Here is a 24,041-nt window from a genome sequence, read left to right on the forward strand (position 1 = left end):
TTTTAATGCAAAGAATGAAGAAACAGATGATTTTCTTTTAGGAGTCATTTAAGAAAGCAAGACGCTTATCGCTAATAACCTGTAAAGGAGGAGGCTGGGCGGGATGGGACGCGGGCAGGACGCCGATCCCCATGGCGGGGGTGACACGGGTGACTTTGGGACAACACCGGGTGTCCCCAACCCGCCCTCCCCAGCCACGCCAGAGCAGGGTCCCAAGGCCACGATTTGGGCACCATTTTGACCATGAACCCCCCGCCTCACCCCGCAGGGCCATCCCTGAGCGTCACCCGCATGGAGGACGCAGCGGCCGGCGTGGACGTGGACCAGGGGGTGGCCGTGGCCTTCGTGGTGCTGCTGGGGCTGCTGCTGGTGGCCGCCACGCTGCGCTGCGCCCGGCTGGTGGCCGATCCCTACAGCGCCGTCCCCACCGTCACCTGGGAGGAGCAGAACGGCTGAGGGGGGAACGGGGACCCTCCCGAAATCCCCAGGGACCCCACACACCCCCAGGAATCCCTGACACCCCCAGGGAGCTCCAAATACCCCAGGGACACCCCGACATCCCCATGGACACCCCCAGGGACCACCTAGGACCCCAGGGACCCTTAACACCCCCAGAGGCTCTCCAATACCCCCAGGGACCCCCAGCACTGTGGAGGCCCCGGGACCCTCAAAGCCATCTGTTACCCCCCAAGGCTGCCCAGAGCCCCCCAGCACCCCTGGAGCTCCCTGAGATCCCCCAGCACCCCCCCGATCTCTTTATCCTTCCCCACACTCCCCCAGGCCCTGCAGAGCCCCTGCGCCCCCCCCAGCCCTCCCGTCCTCCCAGGGGGCCCCCCACTCCCGACCCCCCCTCAGGACCCCCCCGGCCTCTCCAGGGCCCCCCGGCCCTTCCACACGCCCTCCCCCAGGGGGCAGCACTGCGCGTTTCGCGGGACGCGGCGCCTTTAAACGCCTCTGGCTCCTCCCCTTCGCGCACGCGCCTTTTCCCGCGTCACAGCGCCTCGCCCCCTTCGCGCCCCGCCCCCTTCGCGCATGCGCACCTCGCGCCGGTCCCGGCAGGCGGCGGCGGATTGGGCTCCAGGGGCGACGGGTGCCGGAAGTGACGTCGAACTGGCTCCGGTTTCGAGCCCCCGCGGTCCGTTCGCCTTCGTTTTGCCCCAACGGGGCCGCGGTGAGAGCGGGAGAGCCGGGGAGAGCCGGGGAGAGCCGGGGAGAGGGAACGGGCGGTGCGGGGCTGCGCGGAGATACTGGGGATCGGGGACACTGAGGCGAAGGGATCGGGGACGGTGAGGTGAGAGGATCGGGGACACTGAGGCGAGGGGATCGGGGACACTGAGGCGAGGGGATCGGGGACACGAGGGGATCAGGGACACTGAGTTGAGGGGATCAGGGACACTGAGGTGAGGGGATCAGGGGGACACTGAGGTGAGGAGGGGGCTGTGGGGCAGGGAAATTGGGGTGAGGGGACTGGCAGTTGTGTGGGGATGAGGGGGCTGTGGGGCAGGGGGCTGAGCTGAGGGCTCTGGGGGCATTAGGGGTGAGGGGGCGTTTTCTCCCCGAGCAGCTCTCACACAATGGGTTTTGCCCTCGGGGGACGTGCGGGGGATTTCACCGGCTCTGCTCGCCTCTCTGTGGCATCAGGAGCGGCAGACATGGATTCTGAGGAGATGGAGGAGGTGATGGAGGAGCTGGGCATCTCCATGGAGGAGCTGCAGGAGATCATCGACAAGGAGCTGGAGAAGTTCGAGTGCGTGAAGCAGTGGAAGCAGCAGCTGGAGGAGCTGGAGAAGTGCGTGAAGCAGAAGGAGGAGGAGGTGGCGCGTGTCGACCGGCTCTTCGATGACACTGCGAGGTGAGGGGGCTCGAACCGCAGCTCCATGTTGGATTTGGGCCTTGGAATAGGGGAGGAGGAGGCTGGGGCGAGGGGAGTTGGTCTCTTCTTCCAAGGAACAAGCGACAGGACGAGAGGAGATGGCCTCAAGTTGCGCTGGGGAGGTTTAGGTTGGATTTTAGGAATATTTTTTTCCTGTGAAGGGCTGTGGGGCATTGGAACAGGCTGCCCAGGGGGGAGGCACCATCCCTGGAGGGTTGGACAGACGGACATGAGGCTCTCAGGACACGGGGCAGTGCCAGCGTTGGGTTAACGCTTGGACTCCATGATCCCAAGGGGCTTTTCCAACCAGAATGATGACTCTGTGATTGAGGGATAATTAAAATTCTCTCCCTGTGGCTTTCAGTCCTCTCTGTGGAGACGTTTCCCACCTCACCGCGGTCGTGGTTAATCAGCAGCTCACCCGCGTCTCTGCCCGTCTGGTTTTCCCCAGGGACATCGACAGGTGCGAGCTGTCGGTGAAGGATCTGTACGCCAAGCTGGGCCTGCGGTACCGCGAGAGCAGCTCCGAGGACGAGGACTCGGCCGCCAAGGCCATGGAGGTGATCGAGATCCCGGATGAGGACGACGACGACGTCATGAGCGTCGATTCGGGCTGGAAACACAGTTCAGTATCTCATTGCTTTGGAGCAGATGCTTTTCTCTCTTCTTTCGCTGTCTTAGCTAGGACGGATTTCTTTTCCTCCCCGAGATGTTTTAAACCAATTCTTTTCTCTTTAAACACAGGTGACAGTAATTACAGGATCCCGAAGAATCGGACTCGGGTGAGTCGGAGAAGCCCTGACTGTCGCGTCCTTCTGCAGGGGGTTTGCTGGAACGCTGAGGGCATCAAACAAGGACAGGTCTTTCATCTTCCCTCCCTTTCCTCCCGCCAGCTGCGGGAAGCCATGGCTGCCATGAGAAAGTCCACCCAGGACATGCAGAGATTCATGGATGCCGTCAACAAGAGAATGAGCGCCCAGGACGCGCAGAAAGGTGGGTGCGAGGGCGCACTGCGGCTGCAGGCGTCGTTTCCATCCTGAAAAAGCAAATCACCCTTTTATTTCCTCACTGGAAAGACCCTTTAGGATGTATTGATTCCAAATTCCTATTTTCCTTTAAGCCCTTTGTGAAAGAAAAATGCAAGTGGCGCAGTTTCTGTAATATTCAAACTTTTAAATGATGTTTAAGCCTCAGTCGCTGATTATTTCATCCTCTAAAACTGAGGTGCTGAGGTGAAGGAAAGTGTGAGAACGCCTCCCGTCCAATTTCGTACAGAAAAGAGTGGGTTTTGGGGCAGTTTCTGACCCGTTCTCTGGTTGCCGCTGCTCGGGTAGATGCGCAGAGCCCTTGGGAGGCTCCGGGCACCGTCCAGCCCGTCGGGAGCGACCTCAGCAGCGACGGCGACCTGAGCATCGGCATGAGGATCCTGGGCAAGAAGAGAACCAAGACGTGGCACAAGGGAACGCTCATCGCCATCCAGACGGTTGGTACGTCCCCCGTGCCGCCCTCGTTAAGCTCCGGGCGGGTAATTGGATCAGGCTCGGTCCCGTGTCAGAGCCCCTAGTGCCACCTGGAACGAGTCGTGAAAACAAAACATCTCCACTGTGATGTTTTACCATCCAGATTAATTTCTGAAGAGATTTTGGGTCGGTTCTAGATGGCATCGGGAAGGCGGAGGGCGTTGGGCTCAATTTTGGGTCGGCTCTAGATGGCATCGGGAAGGCGGAGGGCGTTGGGCTCAATTTTGGGTCGGTTCTAGATGGCATCGGGAAGGTGGAGGGCGTTGGGCTCCCCGTGCAGAATCACTTGGCTCTCGTTGATCTGCCTGAACGTCTTGCAGGGGCTGGCAAGAAGTACAAGGTGAAGTTTGATAACAAAGGGAAGAGTTTGCTGTCTGGCAACCACATCGCCTACGACTACCACCCCTCGCCCGAGAAGCACTACGTGGGCAGCCGCGTTGTGGCCAAGTACAAGGACGGGAATCAGGTGTGGCTGTACGCCGGAATCGTGGCCGAAGCCCCCAACGTGAAGAATAAAGACAGGTAGTGATTCTCTTCCAGAGCCTTGTACCTCCCTCTCGCTTTTTGGTTTCGTTTTTAGGAAAGAAATAAGAAAAAAAAAATGGCGTATTTGTATATTTGCTCCTGTGGGAGCGAAATTCCTTCTGCAGACATAACTCTGAGTGCTGTTCCTTCAGCTTTTCTTATCTCTGACAGCTCTGGGTGGAGCTGCCGTGTCCCCGAGTCAGGAATTACATCTGGTACTCATTCCAATTATCACACAAATGCAAATCTGCCCCGCTGGAGGCAGAAAACTGGTTGGGAAACCCGCGCCCTGGCAAGGTTTAGAGCCGCAGCGCTGCCAAAACGCTTCAGGAGAAGCAGCGGCAGGTTTGAAGCAGCATTGTCGGTGAAATACGGGGCAGAACGTGTGTGAGGTGGCGGTTTGGGCTCGTGGCCTCGCCGAGAATGGATAAAATCGCCCTTTCTAATGTGGATCTGCTGTTGTGCCCAATCGTGTGAAGTTCCACCCGATACACGTTCAGTACCTGAGAAGCGACCCCGTGGTGCAGGTTCCCTGCTCGGCGCTGCGCCCGCTGCCACGCTGCTCTCGTAACGCGTCCTCCCCCGGCTCCGCGCCCCAAGCGATGCTTTTCGTGCAGATCTTAGGAGCGGTTCAGCCGCGTTTCTCATCGCAGCGCCGCTGTTCCGCAGGTTCCTCATCTTCTTCGACGACGGCTACGCGTCCTACGTGAAGGAGTGGGAGCTGTACCCCGTCTGCAGGCCGCGTGAGTGCCCCCGCACCTCCGCGTCCCCAAACCCGAGCTGTGCACGGACCCTTTGCAAAGCGAGGGACAGGCGCCGTGTCCCCTCACAGGCGCCGTGTCCCCTCACTGCTGTGCCGAGGGCATTTTTCATGTGATTCTGGAGGAAATAGGGGTTTATTATCAGCAGAGGGAGCGCTGGGGGTGCGTTAATGTGGCTGTACCACCAAAATCCTGCTCGGGATCACTGCTTGATTGCTCTTGTTTTAAAATCCATCTGGGATTTCTTTAGAAAAATAATGAAAAGCTTCTCTTTCCTCCTCTTCCCTTTCGGCACAGTGAAAAAGACCTGGGAGGACATCGAGGACGTGTCGTGCCGCGATTTCGTGGAGGAGTACATCACGGCCTACCCCAACCGGCCCATGGTGCTGCTCAAGAACGGGCAGCTCATCAAAACCGAGTGGGAAGGGACCTGGTGGAAATCCAGGGTGGAGGAGGTGGACGGCAGCCTGGTCAAAATCCTCTTCCTGGTAGGACGGCCTCCCCGGGGGAGGAACGTGGGCTGCAGTTGGGTCTGGGAGGGCCGGTCGCTGGGCTCTTCGTGTCCGTTTCCTTGGAACGAGCGGATATTTTGTTGTGTGGGTAGAGCACCGGTTTCTGCTCCGCTGATGCGATTCGCTTGCACGACAAAAGCTTCCAAAGCTTTTTAAAGCATTCCCGGTTCCATCCTCTGCCCGCACGTCAATGCTTTGCTGCCTTCCCCTTCGGCTCCCGCAGCGTCCTGCCCCGGGTGCCGTGGCCACGGGTGCCGTCAGCCGTTTCTCCCCTTGCCGCAGGACGACAAACGCTGCGAGTGGATTTACCGCGGCTCCACGCGCCTCGAGCCCATGTTCAGCATGAAAACCTCCACGGCCTCCACCCAGGAGAAGAAACAGAGCGGACAAGCGAGGACTCGCCCCAATGTCGGTCCGTGGCACCTTTTTCTTTTGTGTATCCTGGAATTTGGATGAAATTGGGGCTTGGCGGGGGCAGGTGGGTTTGGTTTGGCTTTGGTTTGGGTTTTGGCGCATTTTTTCTTAGCGGAGCTGGAGGTGTAACATTTCCAATGAGCGTTTCCTCCTGGCTTAAAGATGCCGCAAAACCAACCTGGGGTTGTGTGAAGCAGCCAGAATCTGTTTGGGGTGCCTGGCTGTGACCCCACGTTCGTTCCAAACGCCTCTGTTTTCATTGCCTTCGGGGACTCAGCCGATGTTTTGTGGCTGGCGCAACAAGCTTGGGTGGACGGTAGCGACTTTTGTGGCTGCTATTTTGCCTTCTCGCCCTCCCCACCAGGCGCCGTCCGCAGCAAAGGGCCCGTGGTGCAGTACACGCAGGATCTGACGGGAGCTGGTCCGCAGTACAAACCGCTAGAGCAGATGCAGGCGGCCTCGCTGCCGCCGCGGAGCGCGTCCCCGCAGCCCGCAGACACCGAGTGAGTACCGGAGTCGGTTTTCTGCGTCCACCGTCGCGATTCACCCTCAGCTCCCGCCGGCGCCCGCCTCTCTGTGCAGAGGAGTCCTTGGGTGCGGGTTTCCTCCAGGGCTGGGCTTGTTTCCCGGTGACACAAATGGGTTTTTGTCACTCTTTTGGGGGAAACTATGGAGAAAAGATGCTGGATGAGTAACGGGGGCGGGAGGGCTGACAGCCCAGCGCCCCCCGAGCCGAACGCCACATTCTCGCTCAGGGCTACGTTTTAAAACGCAGCCAAGCGCTGGTGTTTGGTCGGGCTCATTGCGGGATGGCGGGAGCACAAAGAGTCGGAAACGAGCTGATTCTCACGCTCTTTAGGAGAGAATCGCCGGGTTTCTCTTCGACGGGAATGTTATTTGGCTGCCCCCGTTTTAAATCCAGTCGCCTCCCTCCTGCAGGTGCTCCGACACTCAGCTGGCCCAGGCGAGGAAACAGGTGGCCAAGAAGAGCACGTCGTTCCGGCCCAGCTCCGTGGGCTCGGGACAGTCGTCCCCGGCGTCCCCCGTCCTGAGCGACGCCCCCTCGGGCAGGACCAGCGCGGCCCAGCAGCACCGGTGAGCGCAGCCAGCGGACTCGTGTTCGAGCACCCTGACAAATGCTGTGGGGCTTATTGTCGGGAAACGGGGCGGGTCCCCCAACCCCTCCGCGGTTCCTCCCGAGCGCAGCAGCTCATCGCGTCCCCTGTCCCCGTGTCCCCAGCGGCGCGGCGCAGCCGTTCCACGGCATGAGCGACCGCGTCCCCAACGAGCCCTCGTACCGCGCGCCGCTGGAGAAGCTGTTCTACCTGCCCCACGTCTGCAGCTACACCTGCCTGGCGCACGTGCGGCCCATCCGCAGCGACCAGTACCGCAGCAAGAACCCGCTGCTCATCCCGCTGCTCTACGACTTCCGGCGCATGACGGCGCGCCGGCGCATCAACCGCAAGATGGGTTTCCACGTGCTCTACAAGACGCCGTGCGGGCTGAGCCTGCGGACCATGCAGGAGATCGAGCGCTACCTCTTCGAGACGGACTGCGACTTTCTGTTCCTGGAGATGTTCTGCCTGGACCCGTACGTGCTGGTCGACCGCAAGTTCCAGCCTTACAAACCGTTCTACTACATCGCGGACATCACCAAGGGCCGGGAGGACGTCCCGCTGTCCTGCGTCAACGAGATCGACAACACGCCGCCGCCGCAGGTGGCCTACAGCAAGGAGCGCATCCCCGGCAAGGGCGTCTACATCAACACCAGCTGGGAGTTCCTGGTGGGCTGCGACTGCAAGGACGGCTGCAGGGACAAGTAGGTGACGCCGCGCATGTCGCTGCGCCTTGGAACGTGGGGTGGGCACCCCAGAGTGGAGCTGCCCCGGAGCCTGAGCCCACTCTGGGCAAGCGCCACGCGCCTGTCTCTGCAGGAAGATGGGATTTATCTTCCCTGCTGCAGAACTTGGTGTAGAAACTGAACTTGTGGGTTCTTCTCTCCAGGTCGAAATGCGCCTGTCACCAGCTGACGGTCCAGGCCACCGGCTGCACCCCGGGCGGGCAGATCAACCCCAACTCCGGGTACCAGCACAAGCGGCTGGAGGAATGTCTGCCCACGGGGTAAGCGGGGCCGCGGCTCCTCCGCCCTCGCCAGCACCCGCCCCAGCAGCGCGGCTCCGCAGCTGGCGGAGAGGCGGAATTCCCCACACACCGAAAACCTCCCTCTGCTCCTGATTTGCCTGTTAACGGATGTCCCAGATCTCGGTGCATTACCGCAGAATCATTTGGGTTGGAACAGACTCTCAAGATGATGGAGTCCAACCATAACCCACCCTGGCACTAAACATGTCCTGAGAACCTCATCTCTGTGCATTTCAACCCCTCCAGGGATGGTGACTCCAGCACTGCCCTGGGCAGCTGTTCCAACGCCCCACAGCCCTTTGGGGAAGGAATTACCCCAAATTTCCACCCTCAACATCCCCCGAACCTGCAGACACGCTCTGTGTGCTCTGCCGAGCTCCAGCCGCTGCCGCACCGCCCCTCACGTCGTTCCTGGCTCCGTGTGTCGCGTTGCGGGAAGCGTCACCGTTCTCCTCTCTTGCAGCGTTTACGAGTGCAACAAGCGGTGCCAGTGCAACATCAACATGTGCACCAACCGGCTGGTGCAGCACGGGCTGCAGGTCCGGCTGCAGCTCTTCAAGACACAGAACAAGGGCTGGGGCATCCGCTGCCTCGACGACATCGCCAAGGGCTCCTTCGTCTGCATCTACGCAGGTAGGAGCTCCAAACTTCTTCCTTTGGAACGGTGCTGTGAGACGAAAGCTGCTGTGCAGCCCGTGCCCTTCCCAGCGCTCACGTATACTCAGAGAATAATTTGTGTTGGTTCGGGAGAGGGGGAAAATAATGATTTGGAAAGGTCTGGTTGTGTCAGGCCTGAGGTCTGGGCTTTGTTCGTCACAAAGCAGCGGGTGTGGAGCTCTTCCCGTGCTTGCTCAGCGCCCAGGGAAGCGGAAACCGAGCTGATGAGCTCGCAGCACTTTGATTTCCTGATCGATGCCCCTTCCCTTGCCAACCCCACACCCGGGCGCCGCAGAACCCGCTGACACCAAGGGAGACGCTCGGCTCCCCGGAGCTGTTTCTGGGTGAATCGACATGTAACCTCCTTCCTGTTGACACCCAGCCAGCGCCGGGACGTGGGCACGAGCCCTGAAATGCAGAACTTGCCTTAACTCTGAAGTAAAACTCCCCGTGGGCATCGCCCGGCGCTCTGGTTCCTTGTCCTTCATGTCACCTCCAGCCCTTCGAAATCCAGAGTGTGAGTTGCTGGTTGGAGGTTTCTGTGCTGGAAGCCTGGGTTTCAGCAAGGGGCCAGATCTTCGTGTCCTCGGGTATCAGGTTGTCCTTTCCAGCCCAGCTTTGGAGTGAAGTGGTGTCGCTCCTGTTTGCTCCTCCATCAGCCCTTCAGGAGGACGAAGACTTAGGGATTCGGAGCATCATCCCTGGAAAACTCACACCCTGGAAAACTCACACTGGGCTTTGTAACGCGGTCAGAAAATTCACTCACTTCATTCCTTTTGCCCCCAGGGAAAATCCTCACGGACGACTTCGCTGACAAAGAGGGGCTGGAGATGGGCGACGAGTATTTCGCCAACCTGGACCACATCGAGAGCGTGGAGAACTTCAAGGAGGGCTACGAGAGCGACGCCAAGTGCTCCTCGGACAGCAGCGGCGTGGACATCAAGGACGGGGAGGAGGAGAACACGGGCACGGAGGAGCCGGAGGAGTCCAACGAGGACAGCTCCGACGACAACTTCTGCAAGGACGAGGACTTCGGCGCCAGCTCGGTGTGGCGCAGCTACGCCACGCGCCGCCAGACCCGCGGCCAGAGGGACAACGGGCTGTCGGAAACGGCCTCCAAGGACTCGGGGCCGGCCCGGCACGCGAACCACGAGGAGGCGGGCGCCTGCAAGCTGCCGGTGTCCGAGGAGAGCTCCAAGAACAAGGTGGCGTCGTGGCTGAGCTCCAACAACGTGGCCGACGGCTTCCAGGACAGCGACAGCGCCGCCTCCTTCAGAGCGGGCGAGGGCGGCGAGAGCAAGGGCGGCAAAGCGGAGCTGCCCGCGGAGAGGGAGAAAACCCCCGTTCCTGCGGGCGACGCGCGCGGGGAGGCGAAGGTGCTGAAGAAAGAGGTGAGGAGGGGCCGGGGGGGCGGGTGGGGACACGGGGGCGCGGGGACGTACCTGTTGCTTGGAGCCCCGTGGGACGTGGAGGGTGGGGGACCTGGCGTCCCACGAGCGGTGGGGACAGCCGGCGTCTTGGGGAGCGTTTCCGTGGAAAAGCTGCTCCAAAAACGAGAGATTTTAACCACCTGTGCTTCTCCCCCCGGCAGGAACCCGATGAGCCGACCAAGCTGCCAGGGTAAGGCTCTTTAAATCGCCTTCTCCTGCTTTTTCTCCCCAAATTTGCGTGTGAGCGCGGGGCCGCGGGAGCTGCGCGGTGACCCGTTCCCGTTCCCATCCCCGTCCCCGCAGGCTGAGCGAGCTGGGCAGGATGTACGGGTACAACCCCAGCCCCCCCAAACTAGAGGGGATCCAGCGGCCGCCCAGCAAGACGGCGCAGCTGCAGAGCCGGCGCCACGCGCTGCCGCCGCCGCCCCGCGCCGACGTGAGTGCCCGCGCCCCCGCGTCGTTCCGGTGCCGTTCGCGCCCCCGGTTACGCTTGCCGTGATTTCCTGGGGGCAGCCGATTGTTTCAGGCGTTAGGGGAACTTACGTGGTTGTTAGAGCCCGGAAACAGGCGCAGTGTGTGCGGGGCCGCGTTACAGCGCGATGTGGCCCCTCGGTTTGCACACCACGGCTCTGGGAAACCGTCCTGGGGACAACCTTTGGGTTTTGGGGTGGTTTTTCCTGCTTGCGAAGCCCAGAGGAAGGTTTGGGTGTGGCGGGACTAACCGGCCCCCAAACCCGCTGGGGGATGCGGTTTCCATCCTGGTCGTGGGTTCCTGGAGACCGGGGGAGTCTCCTGGAAGGGAAAAGCGCCGGTGGGAACCGGTGCGACGGAGCCGCGTCCCGTCCCGCAGGACGTGCTGACGCTGTCCAGCAGCACGGACAGCGAGGGCGAGAACGGGGCCGTGGCGGCCGGGCAGGCCCCCGGCGCCGCCAACGACAGCGACGACATCCAGACCATCTCCTCCGGCTCCGCGGACGAGGACGAGAAGAGGAACCCGGCGCCCGGGGCAGGTGAGCGGGAGCCGGGACAGCGGAGGCGCCGTTCGCCCCGTCCGCGTGTCCAGCCCCAGGTCCCGTTCTCAGTGTAAAACCGTCACCCCTTGTCCTGTCCCACTCTGAACTCTCGTCCCCGTCCTTACCGGCCCCTTGGACCCGCGGAGTGGATTAGTGACGCATCTTCCGCAGGAATCTTCAGTGTTGGTGAATGAAAGGCAGCGGTGGCGGGCGGGACGCGGTTGGTCACACAGGAAGGGACCGGCCCGCGCTCCCGGTGCCGCGTTCCGAGGCCGATGTGCTGGTCCGAGGGCAGGCGTCCGTCGGGCTGCTGCTCACTGGGCGTTAAAATTGAGGGTTTTTTATGCATTCTGCTCGTTTGGACAAAAGAGAGAATCTTAACAGCTGGGTGTTGAAACGAAAATCTATAAACATAACGCGGCAGTGGCGGTTTGTGGCTTTACCGCCGCTACCTGTGCTGTGATGGTTTTGCTGTGGCGGGGGCTCCTTGTGCTGCGGATTCCGCCCTCGGGCTCCTTGTGCCGCGGATTCCGCCCTCGGGCCGCCCCAGCGTGGTCGCTCCCGTCCCGCAGGTCCCGCCAAGCGCCAGGTGGCCGTGAAGTCCACGCGCGGCTTCGCGCTCAAGTCCACGCACGGCATCGCCGTCAAACCCGGCAACCTGGCGGCGGCCGAGAAGGGGGAGAGCGCGCCCGTGTGCCGCACCACGCGCCAGTTCTACGACGGCGAGGAGTCCTGCTACATCATCGACGCCAAGCTGGAGGGGAACCTGGGCCGCTACCTCAACGTGAGTCGCCCCGACGGGATGGGACGGGATGGGGCGAGCGGGAGTGCAGTCAGAGCTGGTTTGCTTGGAAGGACCCTCGAGATCATGGAGTCCAACCATAACCTGGCACTAAACACGGCCCTGAGAACCTCATCTCTGTCCAGCCATCCAGGGATGGCAACCCCAGCACTGCCCTGGGCAGCTGTTCCAACACCCAGAGCCCTTTGGGGAGAAATCACCCCAAATTTCCAACCTCAACCTCCCCGGTGCAACTTGAGGCCGTTTCCTCTCGCCTGGTTGCAGAGACCGAACCCCCGAACACCCCCCAAACACCCCCCCTTCCCAAAACTACACAAATACGTTAAAAAAAAGTGGGAAAACAACGATGATTCGCCCTCCCCGAGTGAAGCGGGGCGGCCGCTGCAGGGCGGCTCCCTCAGCCCTTCCCGCCGCCGCCTCCCAGGCGCGGGTCTCGTGGATCCCGTGGGTCTCGTGGGTCCCGCGGGTCTCGTGGATCCCGTGGGTCTCGTGGGTCCCGCGGGTCTCGTGGATCCCGTGGGTCTCGTGGATCCTGCGGGTCTCGTGGATCCCGTGGGTCTCGTGGATCCCGCGGGTCTCGTGGGTCCCGCGGGTCTCGTGGGTCCCGCGGGTCTCGTGGGTCCCGTGGGTCTCGCGTCCCGGCGGGGAGCTCTGGCTGACGTTGCCGCGCTCCCGTTACAGCACAGCTGCAGCCCCAACCTCTTCGTGCAGAACGTGTTCGTGGACACGCACGACCTGCGCTTCCCCTGGGTCGCCTTCTTCGCCAGCAAGTGAGTGGCACAGGGACGGGTTCGGGTGTCACCTCCTCCCGGGGTCACTGCGGTGACCCCCCCAGCTCCCCGCTGGACGTTCTGGGGCAATTTGCACCCATTTCGGGCTTTTCCAAAGGGGAGGGTGGAGCGCGGGCGGTGGTGACGCCCGTGGGGCTGATTCACCGGGGACCTTTGTCCCTTCGCGTCACCGCGGTCCCGGAGCAGCGGGACCTGCCCGGGGAGCTCCGGCTTCTCCTTTTGCATACATTGAAATCTCCGGGCAGGAGGATCCGCGCGGGCACCGAGCTGACCTGGGACTACAACTACGAGGTGGGCAGCGTGGAGGGCAAGGAGCTGCTGTGCTGCTGCGGGGCCATCGAGTGCCGCGGGCGGCTGCTCTGAGCCGGCCCGGCGCCGGTTACGGGCGGACACGTGAGACCGGAACCGCGTGCGGTGGCACCGAGCCCCAGATCAACCCGGCTCGGCCCGCGCTGAGATGGGTTTACGGTGAATTTACGTGAAAAAACAACCAAAAAAAGCGTCTTGTCTCCAAGTGCGATCGGCTGTAAAGTCTTTTCTGTGTTAGAAAGCAATAAAGTATGTTTTTTCTATTAAAAAGTTGCCTTCAACTTCAGACACAGCAAAAAGCCCTGAAAGAGGAGGATTTCCCCGTTTCTAGCAGAGCAAATCCCGGTAAATCCTCCACTGCCAGCACCAAAGAGAAGCCGCCCCAGCTCCCACCACGGGCAGCGCAGCTGCTGCCGCTCTGCTGCTTCCCAGCTCAGAGACACCGAGTTTGCCTTAAAAACAGCGAAGCTGCAGCTGAGAACTTGAACTCAACACCATCGACCCCAACGCGGTTCAGGGGGAGCCAAACAGCCCAACGCGGTTCAGGGGGAGCCAAACAGCCCAACGCGGTTCAGGGGGAGCCCAACAACCCAACGCGGTTCAGGGGGAGCCCAACAGCCCAACGCGGTTCAGGGGGAGCCCAACAGCCCAACGCGGTTCAGGGGGAGCCCAACAGCCCAACGCGGTTCAGGGGGAGCCCAACAGCCCAACGCGGTTCAGGGGGAGCCCAACAGCCCAACGCGGTTCAGGGGGAGCCCAACAGCCCAACGCGGTTCAGGGGGAGCCCAACAGCCCAACGCGGTTCAGGGGGAGCCCAACAGCCCAACGCGGTTCAGGGGGAGCCAAACAGCCCAACGCGGTTCAGGGGGAGCCCAACAGCCCAACGCGGTTCAGGGGGAGCCCAACAGCCCAACGCGGTTCAGGGGGAGCCCAACAGCCCAACGCGGTTCAGGGGGAGCCCAACAGCCCAACGCGGTTCAGGGGGAGCCCAACAGCCCAACGCGGTTCAGGGGGAGCCAAACAGCCCAACGCGGTTCAGGGGGAGCCCAACAGCCCAACGCGGTTCAGGGGGAGCCAAACAGCCAAACGCGGTTCAGGGGGAGCCCAACAGCCCAACGCGGTTCAGGGGGAGCCAAACAGCCCAACGCGGTTCAGGGGGAGCCAAACAGCCCAACGCGGTTCAGGGGGAGCCAAACAACCCAACGCGGTTCAGGGGGAGCCCAACAACCCAACGCGGTTCAGGGGGAGCCCAACAACCCAACGCGGTTCAGGGGGAGCCAAACAGCCCAACGCGGTTCAGGGGGAGCCCAACAACCCAACGCGGTTCAGGGGGAGCCCAACAACCCAACACGGTTCAGGGGGAGCTGAACAGCCCAAGGTGGTTTGGGGGCCGCTGGAGGTCGCCCTGTGGCCCCAGCCCCCCCCACCAGCGCTGCTTTTCCAACCCTAAATAACCCTTTTTCTTTCACTTGCTAAAAAACCACCTTTTCGGGCTCCGGGCTGCGGCTCCGTCACCGCGAGCGGCTCCGACTCCAACAGCGCTTGGGGGAGGGAAAACAGTGAAAACATCACAAAACCACAGAAATCGTGCCGTCCCCACCCCCCGCACCAGCCACAGGCCCTTTGGGGTTTTTTACCGAAGTTTATTAGTTTTAAACTTTTAATATATTTAACCTTTTATTAAAAAAAAAAAAAAAGAAAAAGAAGAAACAAAGGAGGCGGTTTGGTCGGCGTTGGTTCTGGATCTGGATCTGGTTCTGGTTCTGGTCCCGGCCCCCCCAGCGCCCCGGCCCCCGGTCCCGCAGCCCCCGGGCCCCCAGACCCGGCTCCTTCCCAATAAATAGAAACAACCAAAAACCCCAAAGCCGTCACGAGTCCGAGTCCGTCCCCTTCCCACCGGGAGGAGCCGGGACACCCAGAACCACCCACGGGACAGGGGGATCGAGACACCTCAGCTCCTCCGGCGCACACGGAGCCCCGCGGCCGCTGCCCCCGAGCGGCACCTCAGTGTCACCCCAGTGTCACCCCAGTGTCACCCCAGTGTCACCCCCCGTCATTCGGCCACTAAACACCCCGCGCCGGTTTCACCCGGGAATCCGGACACCAGGCGGAAAAGGGGATTTTTCCTGTCTTTTTCCCATTTTTGAAGTGGACGCGCTGGTTGGAAAAGGGGAACAACGGGGCTGGAGCCGATGCCGGGGGGGCCGCGGGGAGGAGCCGTCCCCGTCCTGGGGACACCGGGGACAGCGGGGACACTGGGGACAGCGGGTCCCATCCGCGCTCCGCCCGCCCCGCGGTGGCTTAAGGCAGAGGGTGAAAAGGCAGAAAAACGCCCCAAAAGCGAGTGGGACGGGGGGACATGGGGGACAGGACCCCGGGTGACGCGGGGGTTGACACCTCACGGGTCCGGCCATGGGGGACAGGACCCCGGGTGACGCGGGGGTTGACACCTCACGGGTCTGGCCATGGGGGACAGGACCCCGGGTGACGCGGGGGTTGACACCTCACGGGTCCGGCCGCGGGGCGCGGGCGCTCAGTCGGTTTTGCGGTGGTTGTTGTTGAGGACGGGGTGCCCGTTGGACAGGGGCCCGTTCTTCGTCCCCTCCTCCTCCTCCTCCGAGTTGTCCGTCTCCTCGCGGTCGCTCCTCTCGTCTTCCACCACCTGGGGGGCAGCAAAGGGGGTCGCCCATCAGCGCCCGTCCCGGCCGCGCCTCCGTTTCCCCCGCCAACCCCTCGGGGCCAAGCGCCGTTCGGCTTTGCCATTTTGGGGTCTCCCCACCCCAAACCGCGTCGTTCGGGTGCGGACACGACCCCCCCCAAAGAGCCCCCGCTTGCCTTTCCAGTTATGAACTTGTGGGCCATGCGGATGATGAGGAAGGCCCAGAACACGTGCAGCGCCTGCAGCACCGCCATCATGCCGTTGAAGAAGTAGTAGCCGAAGAACGCGGGGTAGAGCTCCAGCGGGTAAACCAGCGTGCAGTGCATGATCCTGCGGGACGGGACACGCGGCGTCACGGGCGCCCCCAGCCCTGCCACGGTTCCCCCCCCGGTGCCCCGGTCCCTCACCAGAAGGGCAGGATGACCAGGCGGGTGATGATGAAGACGGCGGCAAAGACGATGAAGATGTTGTTGCAGGTGTTTCTCCAGCCGGCGTAGTTGAACATCTTGGCGGACTGAGGGGGACACAGAGCGGGTGACACAGGAGGGGACACAGAGCGGGTGACGCGGGGGGGGACACAGAGCGGGTGACGCGGGGGGGCCAGGGGACGGGGCCAGGGGCGCGGAGGGCCACGCTACCTCCAGCAGATAGTCCGAGGAGTCGTGCAGGGCCATGATGAGTGTCCCCGCGCGGATGTAGTTGGTGAACCAGGAGAAGCTGATGAGGATGATGGTGGCCACGTGGTGGACGATTTGCTCCTTGAAGTCCTGTGTGTGGGGACAGGGGGGGGTCACACTGGCCCTGTCCCCCCCAGAGCCCCCAGACCCCTCATCCCCGGGTCCCGCATCCTCCTGGCCTCGCTCGTTTTACCCCAAGAAAACCCTCCCGGTGCCTGTCACCCCCAAGGTGTCCCCATCTGTCACCCCCAAGGCGTCCCCGTGCCTGTCACCTCTGTCCCCCAGTCCCCACCTTGCGCTTGACGTCGGAGGCGACGCTGAAGAGCAGCGACCAGTAGAAGGAGAGCTCGATCATGTAGTACCAGTACTGGGAGGGCAGCATGCTCTGCGGGACAAGGGACGAGCTGGGGGGACACTCCGCCTCCACCCCTCCTGGGGACACCGGCCACCGCGTCCCGGGGACCCCACGGCCACCGCATCCCGGGGACCCCACGGCCACCGCGGCCCGGGGGGCTCACCTGGATGGGGTAGCCCTTCCACACCTCCCGCAGGTCGTAGAACCAGGGCTTCTGCGGGCGGGGACAACAGAGAGACACCGGGGGTTAGAGGGGACCGGGGCGCTGGGGACAGGGGGGGGACAATACTCACATCCACTATGACAGCCATGCCAGCAATGAAAGCAATAAGGTAAAAGGTGAATCGCCAACTGGAAAAAGGAAGCAGAGGGTCCTCAGGGGCGCACGGGGACGTGGGACGGGACGGGACGGACGCGTGGCTGCCCCGGTGTCCCCGCGGTGACGCGGCTGCCCCGGTGTCCCCACGGTGACGCGGCCGCGCGCTCACCTGGCCTCGCGGAACTTCTTGAGCAGGCTGGGCCGGTCCTGGTTGCGGCGGCGGCGGAACCAGCGCTCGACCTGGCGCACGGAGCAGCCGCTCTGCCTGGCCAGCGCCTCCACGTCGGCCTGGGGACGGGGGACGGCGCGGTCACGCCGTGGGGACCCGGCGCCGTCCCCCCGCTCGGTGACCTCCCCGTCCCCCTCACCTGCTTGGGGTGTTTGGTGGTGGCGTAAAACTTCTCCAGCGTGGCATTGGGGGCGGCTTTTAACCTGATCTTCTCCTTGACGTTGAGGAGCCCGGCCAAGGGGGTGGCCACATACCTGGGCAAAAGGGGACAGAAGAACGTCCCCATTTGTGTCACCTGGCTGAGGGGGCTGCGTCAAAGCCGCCCAAGGACCCGCAGCCGCTCGCTGCCTCAGTTTCCCCATCCCGCTGCTGCTTCTCCCGGGTGGGTTTAACCGCGGGGGAACCCGGGTCCCCGTGTCACCCAGGGGCTGGGGACCGTCCCCGCAGGGCCCGGCCAAGCGTGTCCCCCCTCCCGCCGTCCCAACAAAGCCCCGTCTGTTCCCGGCCTCCGCGCGCCCGTGTTTGCCCAGCGAGCGGCTCCTCGTGCCGCGGCAAGGCCGGCGGGGGGTGCACAAAGCCGGGCTTGTGCTGCGACTAACGCCGGGCTGGGGGGGGCGCGAGGGACCCCGGGGTGTCACGGCCACCCAGGCCAGGCGGGGGACACGGTGACACATCCGGGGGTGTGCAAACACGGCCGGGGGAGCTGGGGTGGGGGGTGTCCCCAAACAAGGGCCTCACGTCTCGAAGAGGTGCCGGACGACGAGGAAGAGCAGGGCGAGCGGGAGGGTGACGTAGAGGTCGGCGGCCTTGGCGTAGACGCGCCCGTCGCGGTCCCGCAGGTCGGCCCAGGTGAGGTTCGCGGGCAGCCAGAGCCGCTCCCACCAGAACGCGCTGTACAGGGTCTGGAACATGCTGGGGACAACGGGCGGGACGGTGACCCCGGGCGGTGACACCGGGCGGTGACCCCCGCCCCCCCGTGCCACGCGCGGGACTTTGCTCCCGGTGCCGCCAGGGTCAGGGGTGATGATTAACCGGGATCTTCGGGGGGGACACACCCGGTTCGCCCTCCCCGGGATGTCCCTGCCCGCCGTGGGACGCGGAGGGGACACCCCCAGCCCCCCCGGTTCGGCTCAGCCGCGTCCCGGGATCGAACCGCAGCCCCGGGATGGGGACCGGGCACGGACCCCGCCCGCTGTGACGGGGGCCCGGGGCCGCGGTCCCCAGCGCGGGGACGGATCCGGACGCGGCTTCGCCCCGGGGGGGAAGCGGAACCACCGGGGCCGGTTTCACAACCGGTTCCCGTTAACACGGGAGGGGCCGGGGCAGATAACGGGGCCGGGGGACACGGGGGGACGGACACGGGGGGACACACACGGGGGGACACACACGGGGGGACACACACGGGGGGACACCGGGACCTGGCCCGGGCGCAGCGGGTGTGGCCGGACCCCCCCGGGGGCTCGGAGGCGCGACCGTGCGGGAAAGGGAGAAAATCCGGGACTTTGGAGACTACAAAGGGAAAGAAACGGCGGCGGGGGCCCCGCGGCGCGCGCCGGTACCGGTACCGGGCCGGGGTCCCGGGGACACCGGGGGGGCGCAGCCCAGCCCGGCCGGGCCCTGGGGGAACCGGGTCCCGTCCAGCGCGGGGGCGGCCATGGCGCTCGGGCCTCCCGCGGGCGGCGGCCGGAGCACCGGGGCCCCCCCGCCCGCAGGCCCGGGCGGCCATAACGGGGCGGCCCCTGCGGCGGGAGAACCGGGAACCGGCCCCGCGCCGCGCCCCCCGCGGCCTGAGCCGCCGCCCCGAGCGGGCCGGGCCAGGGGAGCCGGGGGAACCGAGGAACCGGGGGAACCGAACGGAACCGAACGGAGCCGGGGACCGGGGACCCGGGACCCCGCCAGCCCAGCCCCCCCCACTCACGCGCCGCCGGAGCCGCCTCGCGCCGCAGCTCGCGCCCCCCGGCCCGGTCCGCGCGCGCCCCGCGCCAGGCAGCGGCGGGAGTGACGTCACCGCAACGCCGAGGGCCGGGGGGGGCGGGGGGCACCGCCTGCGGGCGGGGCGGGGCCGCCAGGCCCGAGCGATCCATCGCCGAGACGGGGAGCGCGGCGGCGCGCCAGGCGGGAGCAATCCAGCGCCGATTCGGCGAGCGGCGGGGGCGGACGGAGCCCGCGCACTCCCTCTGTGTCCCCTATAGACCCCCCTCTGTGTACCTTATAGACCCCCCTATGCGCTCTATACCCCCCCAGACCCCACGCGGTCCCACTGCGCAGCGCCTCCTGCCGGCCGCGCCACTGCACCCACTGAGACTCCCCCGCCCCGCGTGTCCGTGGGGTGCGGAGGCTCCTGTCCCCCCCCAACCGCCCAAGCTCCCCCAAAACCCGCGTGTCGGTGGGACCTGGAGCGTTCTGCCCCCCCAAACCCGCGTGTCCGCGGGGCGCAGGGCCCCCCCTGGTGTCAGACAGCCGGACCCACGCGCGTGGGGACACGTCCTTTATTTGCCAAGGGCTAAGGCCACATTTTGGACGCGGGGCGGTGTCCCCCCCCAGACGTGTGTCCCCCCACGTCTCGGAGCAGGGACGAGCGCTGGGACCCCCGGGGGGGTCACACCCCCCGCGTTAAGGCCACTGGGACGGTTCGGGTGGTCCCGGTGAGGGGCAGGGACACCCCCTCGTGTCCCCGTCCCCAGGGGCTCCCCCGGGGGGTCACACGGCTGGGAGCTGGGGGGCACGGCGGGGACCCCCGGGGGTGCTATAGCAGAGCACAGTCCAAGTCCGGCTTCTGCCGCTGCCTCCGCGGCGCGCGGGCCTGGGGGGCAGGAATTGGGGCTGGGGGGCAGAGACCCCCCTGGGGACACCGCCACCACCCCTGGGACATTGCCACCCCCTGGAGACACCGCCACCCCCCCGGGGACACCGCCACCCCCCCCGGGACATTGCCACCCCCCGAGGGACACCGCCACCCCTCCTGGGGACACCGCCACCCCCTGGAGACACCACCACCCTCCCGGGACACCGCCACCCCCGGGGGACACTGCAACCCCCTCGAGGACACTGCCACCCCCCCGGGACACCACCACCCCCCCGGGACACCGCCCCCCCCCACCCAGGACACCGCCACCCCCCGGGGGACACTGCAACCCCTCGGGAGCAGTGGGGCTGGGCAGGGGGTGGGAAGCACCCAGACCCCCCCGATACCTGCGCTGGGCCCTGGTGCTGCGGATGGGGGTGCTGCGGGTGCTGGGGGCGCTGGTGCTGCTGCTGCTGCTGCTGCTGCTGCTGCTGATACTCCTCCTGCTGCAGCTGCCGCGCCAGCTCCAGGTCACTGAGCACCGAGGGGTCCTGTCCCCCCCCCTGCTGCAGGGACAGCGCGATCATGTAATCCTGGAGGGGGGACACGCGGAGACGGGGGAGGGCTCAGCACATGGGCCCCAAACCCGCAGCATCCCCGGCCGGGACTGCGTGTCCCCAGCTGCCCCCCGTGTCCCCAGCTGCCCCCCGTGTCCCCAGCTGCCCCCCGTGTCCGACCTGGTCCACCTGTCTCTGCTGCAGCCGGTGTCCCGGGGGGGCAGCCGCGGCCCCCCCGTGCGCGTGGCCGGGGCGGAACTCGGTGTCGCAGAAGCAGCTGTCGCCGTCCACGCTTTGCAGGGTCTCCCAGACCACCCCGTCCTCCCGCAGGAAGCCCTGGTCCGTCACCAGCAGGTACAGGTGGCCCTGGGAGGGGACGGAGGGGACAGTTGGCCCCTGCCGGCGCGGGGGGGGCTCCGCGGGGGCGGGGGCCGCACCTTGTGCTTGGTCATGGTGCTGAAGTGGTTGTTGCGGAAGAAGACGCTGAGCTCGCCCTCGGGCACGGCGGCCGCCAGCTCGCACAGCCCGTGCTCCGTCAGCTGCGACGCCGTGGCCTCCAGGAACTGCTCGGCCACCAGCCCTGGGGGACACGGCGGGTGGGACGAGGGTCACCGGGGACGCGGGGAGCGCGGCGGGGGCGGCGCTGTTACCTTCGCTCAGCAGCCCGGAGTCGCTGGCCTGTTTGCAGGTGATGATCTTCTCCACCAGCTGGTTGTAGCTCAGCTTGCCCACCGCCCGGACGAGCTCGGGGCTCTGCCAAGGGGACAGGGCTGTCACCGCAGGGCCGTGGGGACACGGGGACCACGGCTTGGTTCAGTCGGAACCTCCTCCAGCCACCACAGGGACCTCCGAGAAGCCAAGGTGGTGGCTCCGGCCATGGGGAAGGGCCCGGCACCGAAGGGTTTCAAAAGCCATTGAGACCCTGCTTTGCCACGGGGGGGACACTGCCGAGGCCCCCCCAGGCCCCCCCAGCCTCTCCAGGCCGCCTGCTCCGCGTCCCTCCACCCCCCGGGCCCGTCCCCGCGTCCCCGTCCCCAGGACGCACCTGCGGGTCCAGCAGCCAGCCGTGGTACAGCGGCACGCTCAGCAGGTCGAACACGATGCACTCGGGCGTGTACTCAAAGTCCGAGACCCCCGTGAACCGCACGTTGACGTCCAGCCCCGTCGAGAGCTTGGGGAGCACCGTCATGGAGTCGTTGATGTTCTGGGGGAGCACAAAGCGGGGGTTTGCTCGGGGAGCTGCGCCCCAGCCCCGCGCTCCCCGGGGCACGGGGGTGGCTGCGGGGGCGGCTGCGGGGGCGGCGGCGCCGCTCACCTGCTGGAAGTTGAGCTGCAGCCCCTCGGCCGGCTCGCGGGGCGGCGGCGTGGACAGGATGCAATCCCCTGCAAGGCAGCGCCGTCAGCCCCGCCGCGAGCCGGGGACCCCCCGGGACAGGGACCCCAGGACCTCACCCAAATGTGCCATCAGCTCCTCGGCCGTGATCACCTCCTTCTGCGGCGGCAGCTTCACCTGGGGGCACAGAGAGGTTGGGGACAGGCCCCCTTGTGAACTGGGGGGGCTGAGGCTGAACCCCCACAGCCCCCAAGCCCTCCCGAGGCCCCTTGCCTTCCAGCGCAGCAGGAGCACGTTCATGAGGGCCAGGAGCGGGCAGGGCCCGTTGGCGCTCTGCGTGATCACGGGCGTCCGCTCCCCCTTCCACTCAATCCACTTCACGCAGTAAAAATCCTCCTCCGCGTCCCGAGCGGGGGGCCGGGCCGGGGGGGGCTCAGCTGGTGCCGTCACCCCCCCCGTGGCAGCTCGGGGACCCGCCGGGGACACCCCGTCCTCTGCGCTTTGCGGCTCCGGAGCGTCGTCCTGCGGATGCTCGTTGGGGGGGGGATGTGGGGCGCAGCCGTCCAGACCCACGGCGGGGGGGGGAGGCACCTCTGACCCCCCCCCGACCTCCCCCGGGGGCTGGGGGGTCCCTTTGTCCCACGATGTCCCTCTGTCCTGCTCAGGTGGCGGCTCCATGGGACCCTCAGGATCGGGCCCCTGGGGATGCGCTGGGTCCATGTGGGAGCAGCCGCATCCCAAACCTGCTAAAAATGGGGGTTTCAGGAAAAAACCACATGTGTTAGTCCAGGAAAAAAGTACAAGTGTTAGTCCAGGAACAGCCGCGTCCCCAACGTCTCCCCGAGGCGGGAAACGGGCATTTCGATAAAAAAATACATATAAATCAGTGAAATGCTCACGCAGAGAGATTTGGGAAATAGAACAGTCAAGTGAATCGGAAACTTTGGCTTCGAAATACCAAAGAGGTTTTGAAAGTTTGGCTTTGAAATAGTCAGGAAATTTGGAAAATCTGGCTTTTTGGCTATTACTATTAAATAATGACAATAAACAAGCAGCACAGAGACAAACAGAGAAATGAGTAAACAAATACTCTTGAGATAAAACCACATCGATCAATAAACAGTAAATAAACGAATACTCCTGACAGGTCAGTAGCTCTACAGGGAAGTAAACAGTGCTGCTAAGGAAAGAAACACCGAAGAGATGCCCTCGCCAGGTGAGTGGGTACCGCCAATCACCAAACACGTACGTGTATGTATGCGCAGAACAGCCCAAGCGCCCGGGGGCGACGCCAGCCCCGCGCCCTCCCCGCCGCAGCCGCGGTGCCGGCGGGACCGGCCGGGCGGCGCTGCGGGCGGAACGCGGCTCAGCCCCGGCCCCCGCCCGGAGCGGGGTCACGCGTGCCCCAACCCCCAAACCTCCCCAAGCCCCCAAACCGCGGCCGCCCCCCCGTACCTGGGGCCGCGCTGCCGCCGCTCCCTCCTCCTTTTCCCTTGTTTTCCTGAGTTTTATCCTCGTCTCCTTTTCCTTCTTTTTCCTCCTTTTCCTTCTTTATTCTTTTTCCTTTATTCCTCCTTTTTACTCCTCTTTCCTCATTTTCCTTCTTTATTCCTCTTTTTCCTTCTTTATTGCTCCTTTTTACTCTTTTTTGCTCCTTGTTGCCTCCTTCTTTCCTCCTTTCCCCGTCCTTTTCCCTTCTTTAATCCTCCTTTTCCCTTCTTTAATCCTTTTCCTTTCTTTAATCCTCCTTCCTCTTTTACTTCTCCTTTTCCCCTTCTTTTTCCTCCTTTAGCGCTTCCTTTTACCTTTTCCCGTTCTCTTTTCGCTCCTTTGCCTCCTCTCCGCCGCCGTTTTTCCCGTTTTTCCCGTTTTTCCCCGTTTCCCGTGCGCTCCGCGGCTGCGCTGCCGCTGTCCCCGCCCGCCGGGCTGCGCCGGGGAGGAGGAGGAGCCGGGGGGCGGCTGCTCCCGGCCACTGGTCGCCGGGATCTGGTTACCAGAACGAGTCACCAGAACGAGTCACCAGAACTAGTTACCAGAACTAGTTACCAGAACTAGTTACCAGGCGGGACGGGGCGACACCACCCTGGGGGAGCAGAAAGTCGGGGGGGCCACAGCCCACCTGGGGGTGTTGGGAGGCGTCGGGAGGGGTGGGGGATGTCGGGGTCCTTGGGGGTGTCAGAGGGCTTCGAGTGTCGGGAGGTTTGGGGTGTCGGGGGGTTTGGGGTGTTGGGGCTTTGGGGTGTCACCCCCACCACCACCACTCCCTGCGCCCCCCAGCCCCGCCGGCGCGAAATCCCGGGAAAGGGGCGGGGCCAGCGGCGGAGCACCACGCCCCTCACAGCTACGCCCCTTCGCAGCCACGCCCCCTCACAGCCACG

General features: G+C 64.5%; 3 protein-coding genes across 9 annotated transcripts; 1 reads left to right on the top strand and 2 right to left on the bottom strand.

Annotated features, from left to right (window-relative positions):
- The first annotated feature begins 1,017 nt into the window (after window positions 1–1,017).
- SETDB1 (SET domain bifurcated histone lysine methyltransferase 1) lies at window positions 1,018–13,019 on the top strand. Of its 3 annotated transcripts, none has more exons than XM_065857934.2 (22): window positions 1,018–1,171; window positions 1,642–1,852; window positions 2,325–2,497; window positions 2,618–2,655; window positions 2,767–2,866; window positions 3,208–3,360; window positions 3,714–3,915; window positions 4,588–4,661; window positions 4,977–5,167; window positions 5,474–5,603; window positions 5,970–6,108; window positions 6,545–6,700; window positions 6,846–7,424; window positions 7,610–7,726; window positions 8,211–8,380; window positions 9,191–9,795; window positions 9,996–10,024; window positions 10,138–10,270; window positions 10,685–10,844; window positions 11,420–11,631; window positions 12,331–12,419; window positions 12,686–13,019. In XM_065857934.2, exons 1-22 carry the CDS (start codon window positions 1,033–1,035, stop codon window positions 12,801–12,803), a joined length of 3,918 nt encoding a protein of 1,305 aa, XP_065714006.2. In that variant the 5' UTR covers window positions 1,018–1,032; the 3' UTR covers window positions 12,804–13,019. The 3 variants fall into 3 exon arrangements, with proteins under 3 accessions (XP_065714006.2, XP_071656495.1, XP_071656496.1); XM_071800394.1 differs by having other exon boundaries at window positions 1,018–1,135; XM_071800395.1 differs by lacking the exon at window positions 1,018–1,171 and adding an exon at window positions 1,270–1,291.
- Window positions 13,020–14,371: 1,352 nt separating this feature from the next.
- Window positions 14,372–19,038, bottom strand: CERS2 (ceramide synthase 2). Its single transcript, XM_065857763.2, has 11 exons — window positions 18,907–19,038; window positions 17,727–17,900; window positions 17,128–17,242; window positions 16,929–17,047; window positions 16,734–16,791; window positions 16,604–16,654; window positions 16,378–16,470; window positions 16,047–16,175; window positions 15,816–15,922; window positions 15,585–15,738; window positions 14,372–15,411 (listed from the first exon to the last, which is right to left on the bottom strand). Exons 2-11 carry the CDS (start codon window positions 17,897–17,899, stop codon window positions 15,283–15,285), a joined length of 1,128 nt encoding a protein of 375 aa, XP_065713835.1. The 5' UTR covers window position 17,900; window positions 18,907–19,038; the 3' UTR covers window positions 14,372–15,282.
- A 423-nt stretch (window positions 19,039–19,461) lies between these two features.
- Window positions 19,462–23,807, bottom strand: MINDY1 (MINDY lysine 48 deubiquitinase 1). 5 transcript variants are annotated; one of them, XM_071800399.1, is made up of 10 exons: window positions 23,469–23,807; window positions 21,937–22,406; window positions 21,783–21,840; window positions 21,646–21,713; window positions 21,376–21,534; window positions 20,981–21,083; window positions 20,768–20,910; window positions 20,511–20,696; window positions 20,181–20,366; window positions 19,462–19,811 (listed from the first exon to the last, which is right to left on the bottom strand). In XM_071800399.1, the coding sequence occupies exons 2-10, from the start codon at window positions 22,381–22,383 to the stop codon at window positions 19,689–19,691; spliced, it is 1,473 nt and encodes a 490-aa protein (XP_071656500.1). In that variant the 5' UTR covers window positions 22,384–22,406; window positions 23,469–23,807; the 3' UTR covers window positions 19,462–19,688. The 5 variants fall into 5 exon arrangements, with proteins under 5 accessions (XP_071656500.1, XP_071656499.1, XP_065713828.1 ...); XM_071800398.1 differs by having other exon boundaries at window positions 21,937–22,409; XM_065857756.2 differs by having other exon boundaries at window positions 19,462–19,791; window positions 23,119–23,807.
- Window positions 23,808–24,041: the final 234 nt, after the last annotated feature.

Source organism: Patagioenas fasciata, chromosome 30, assembly GCF_037038585.1.
Source record: "Patagioenas fasciata isolate bPatFas1 chromosome 30, bPatFas1.hap1, whole genome shotgun sequence".
NCBI lineage: Eukaryota > Metazoa > Chordata > Aves > Columbiformes > Columbidae > Patagioenas > Patagioenas fasciata.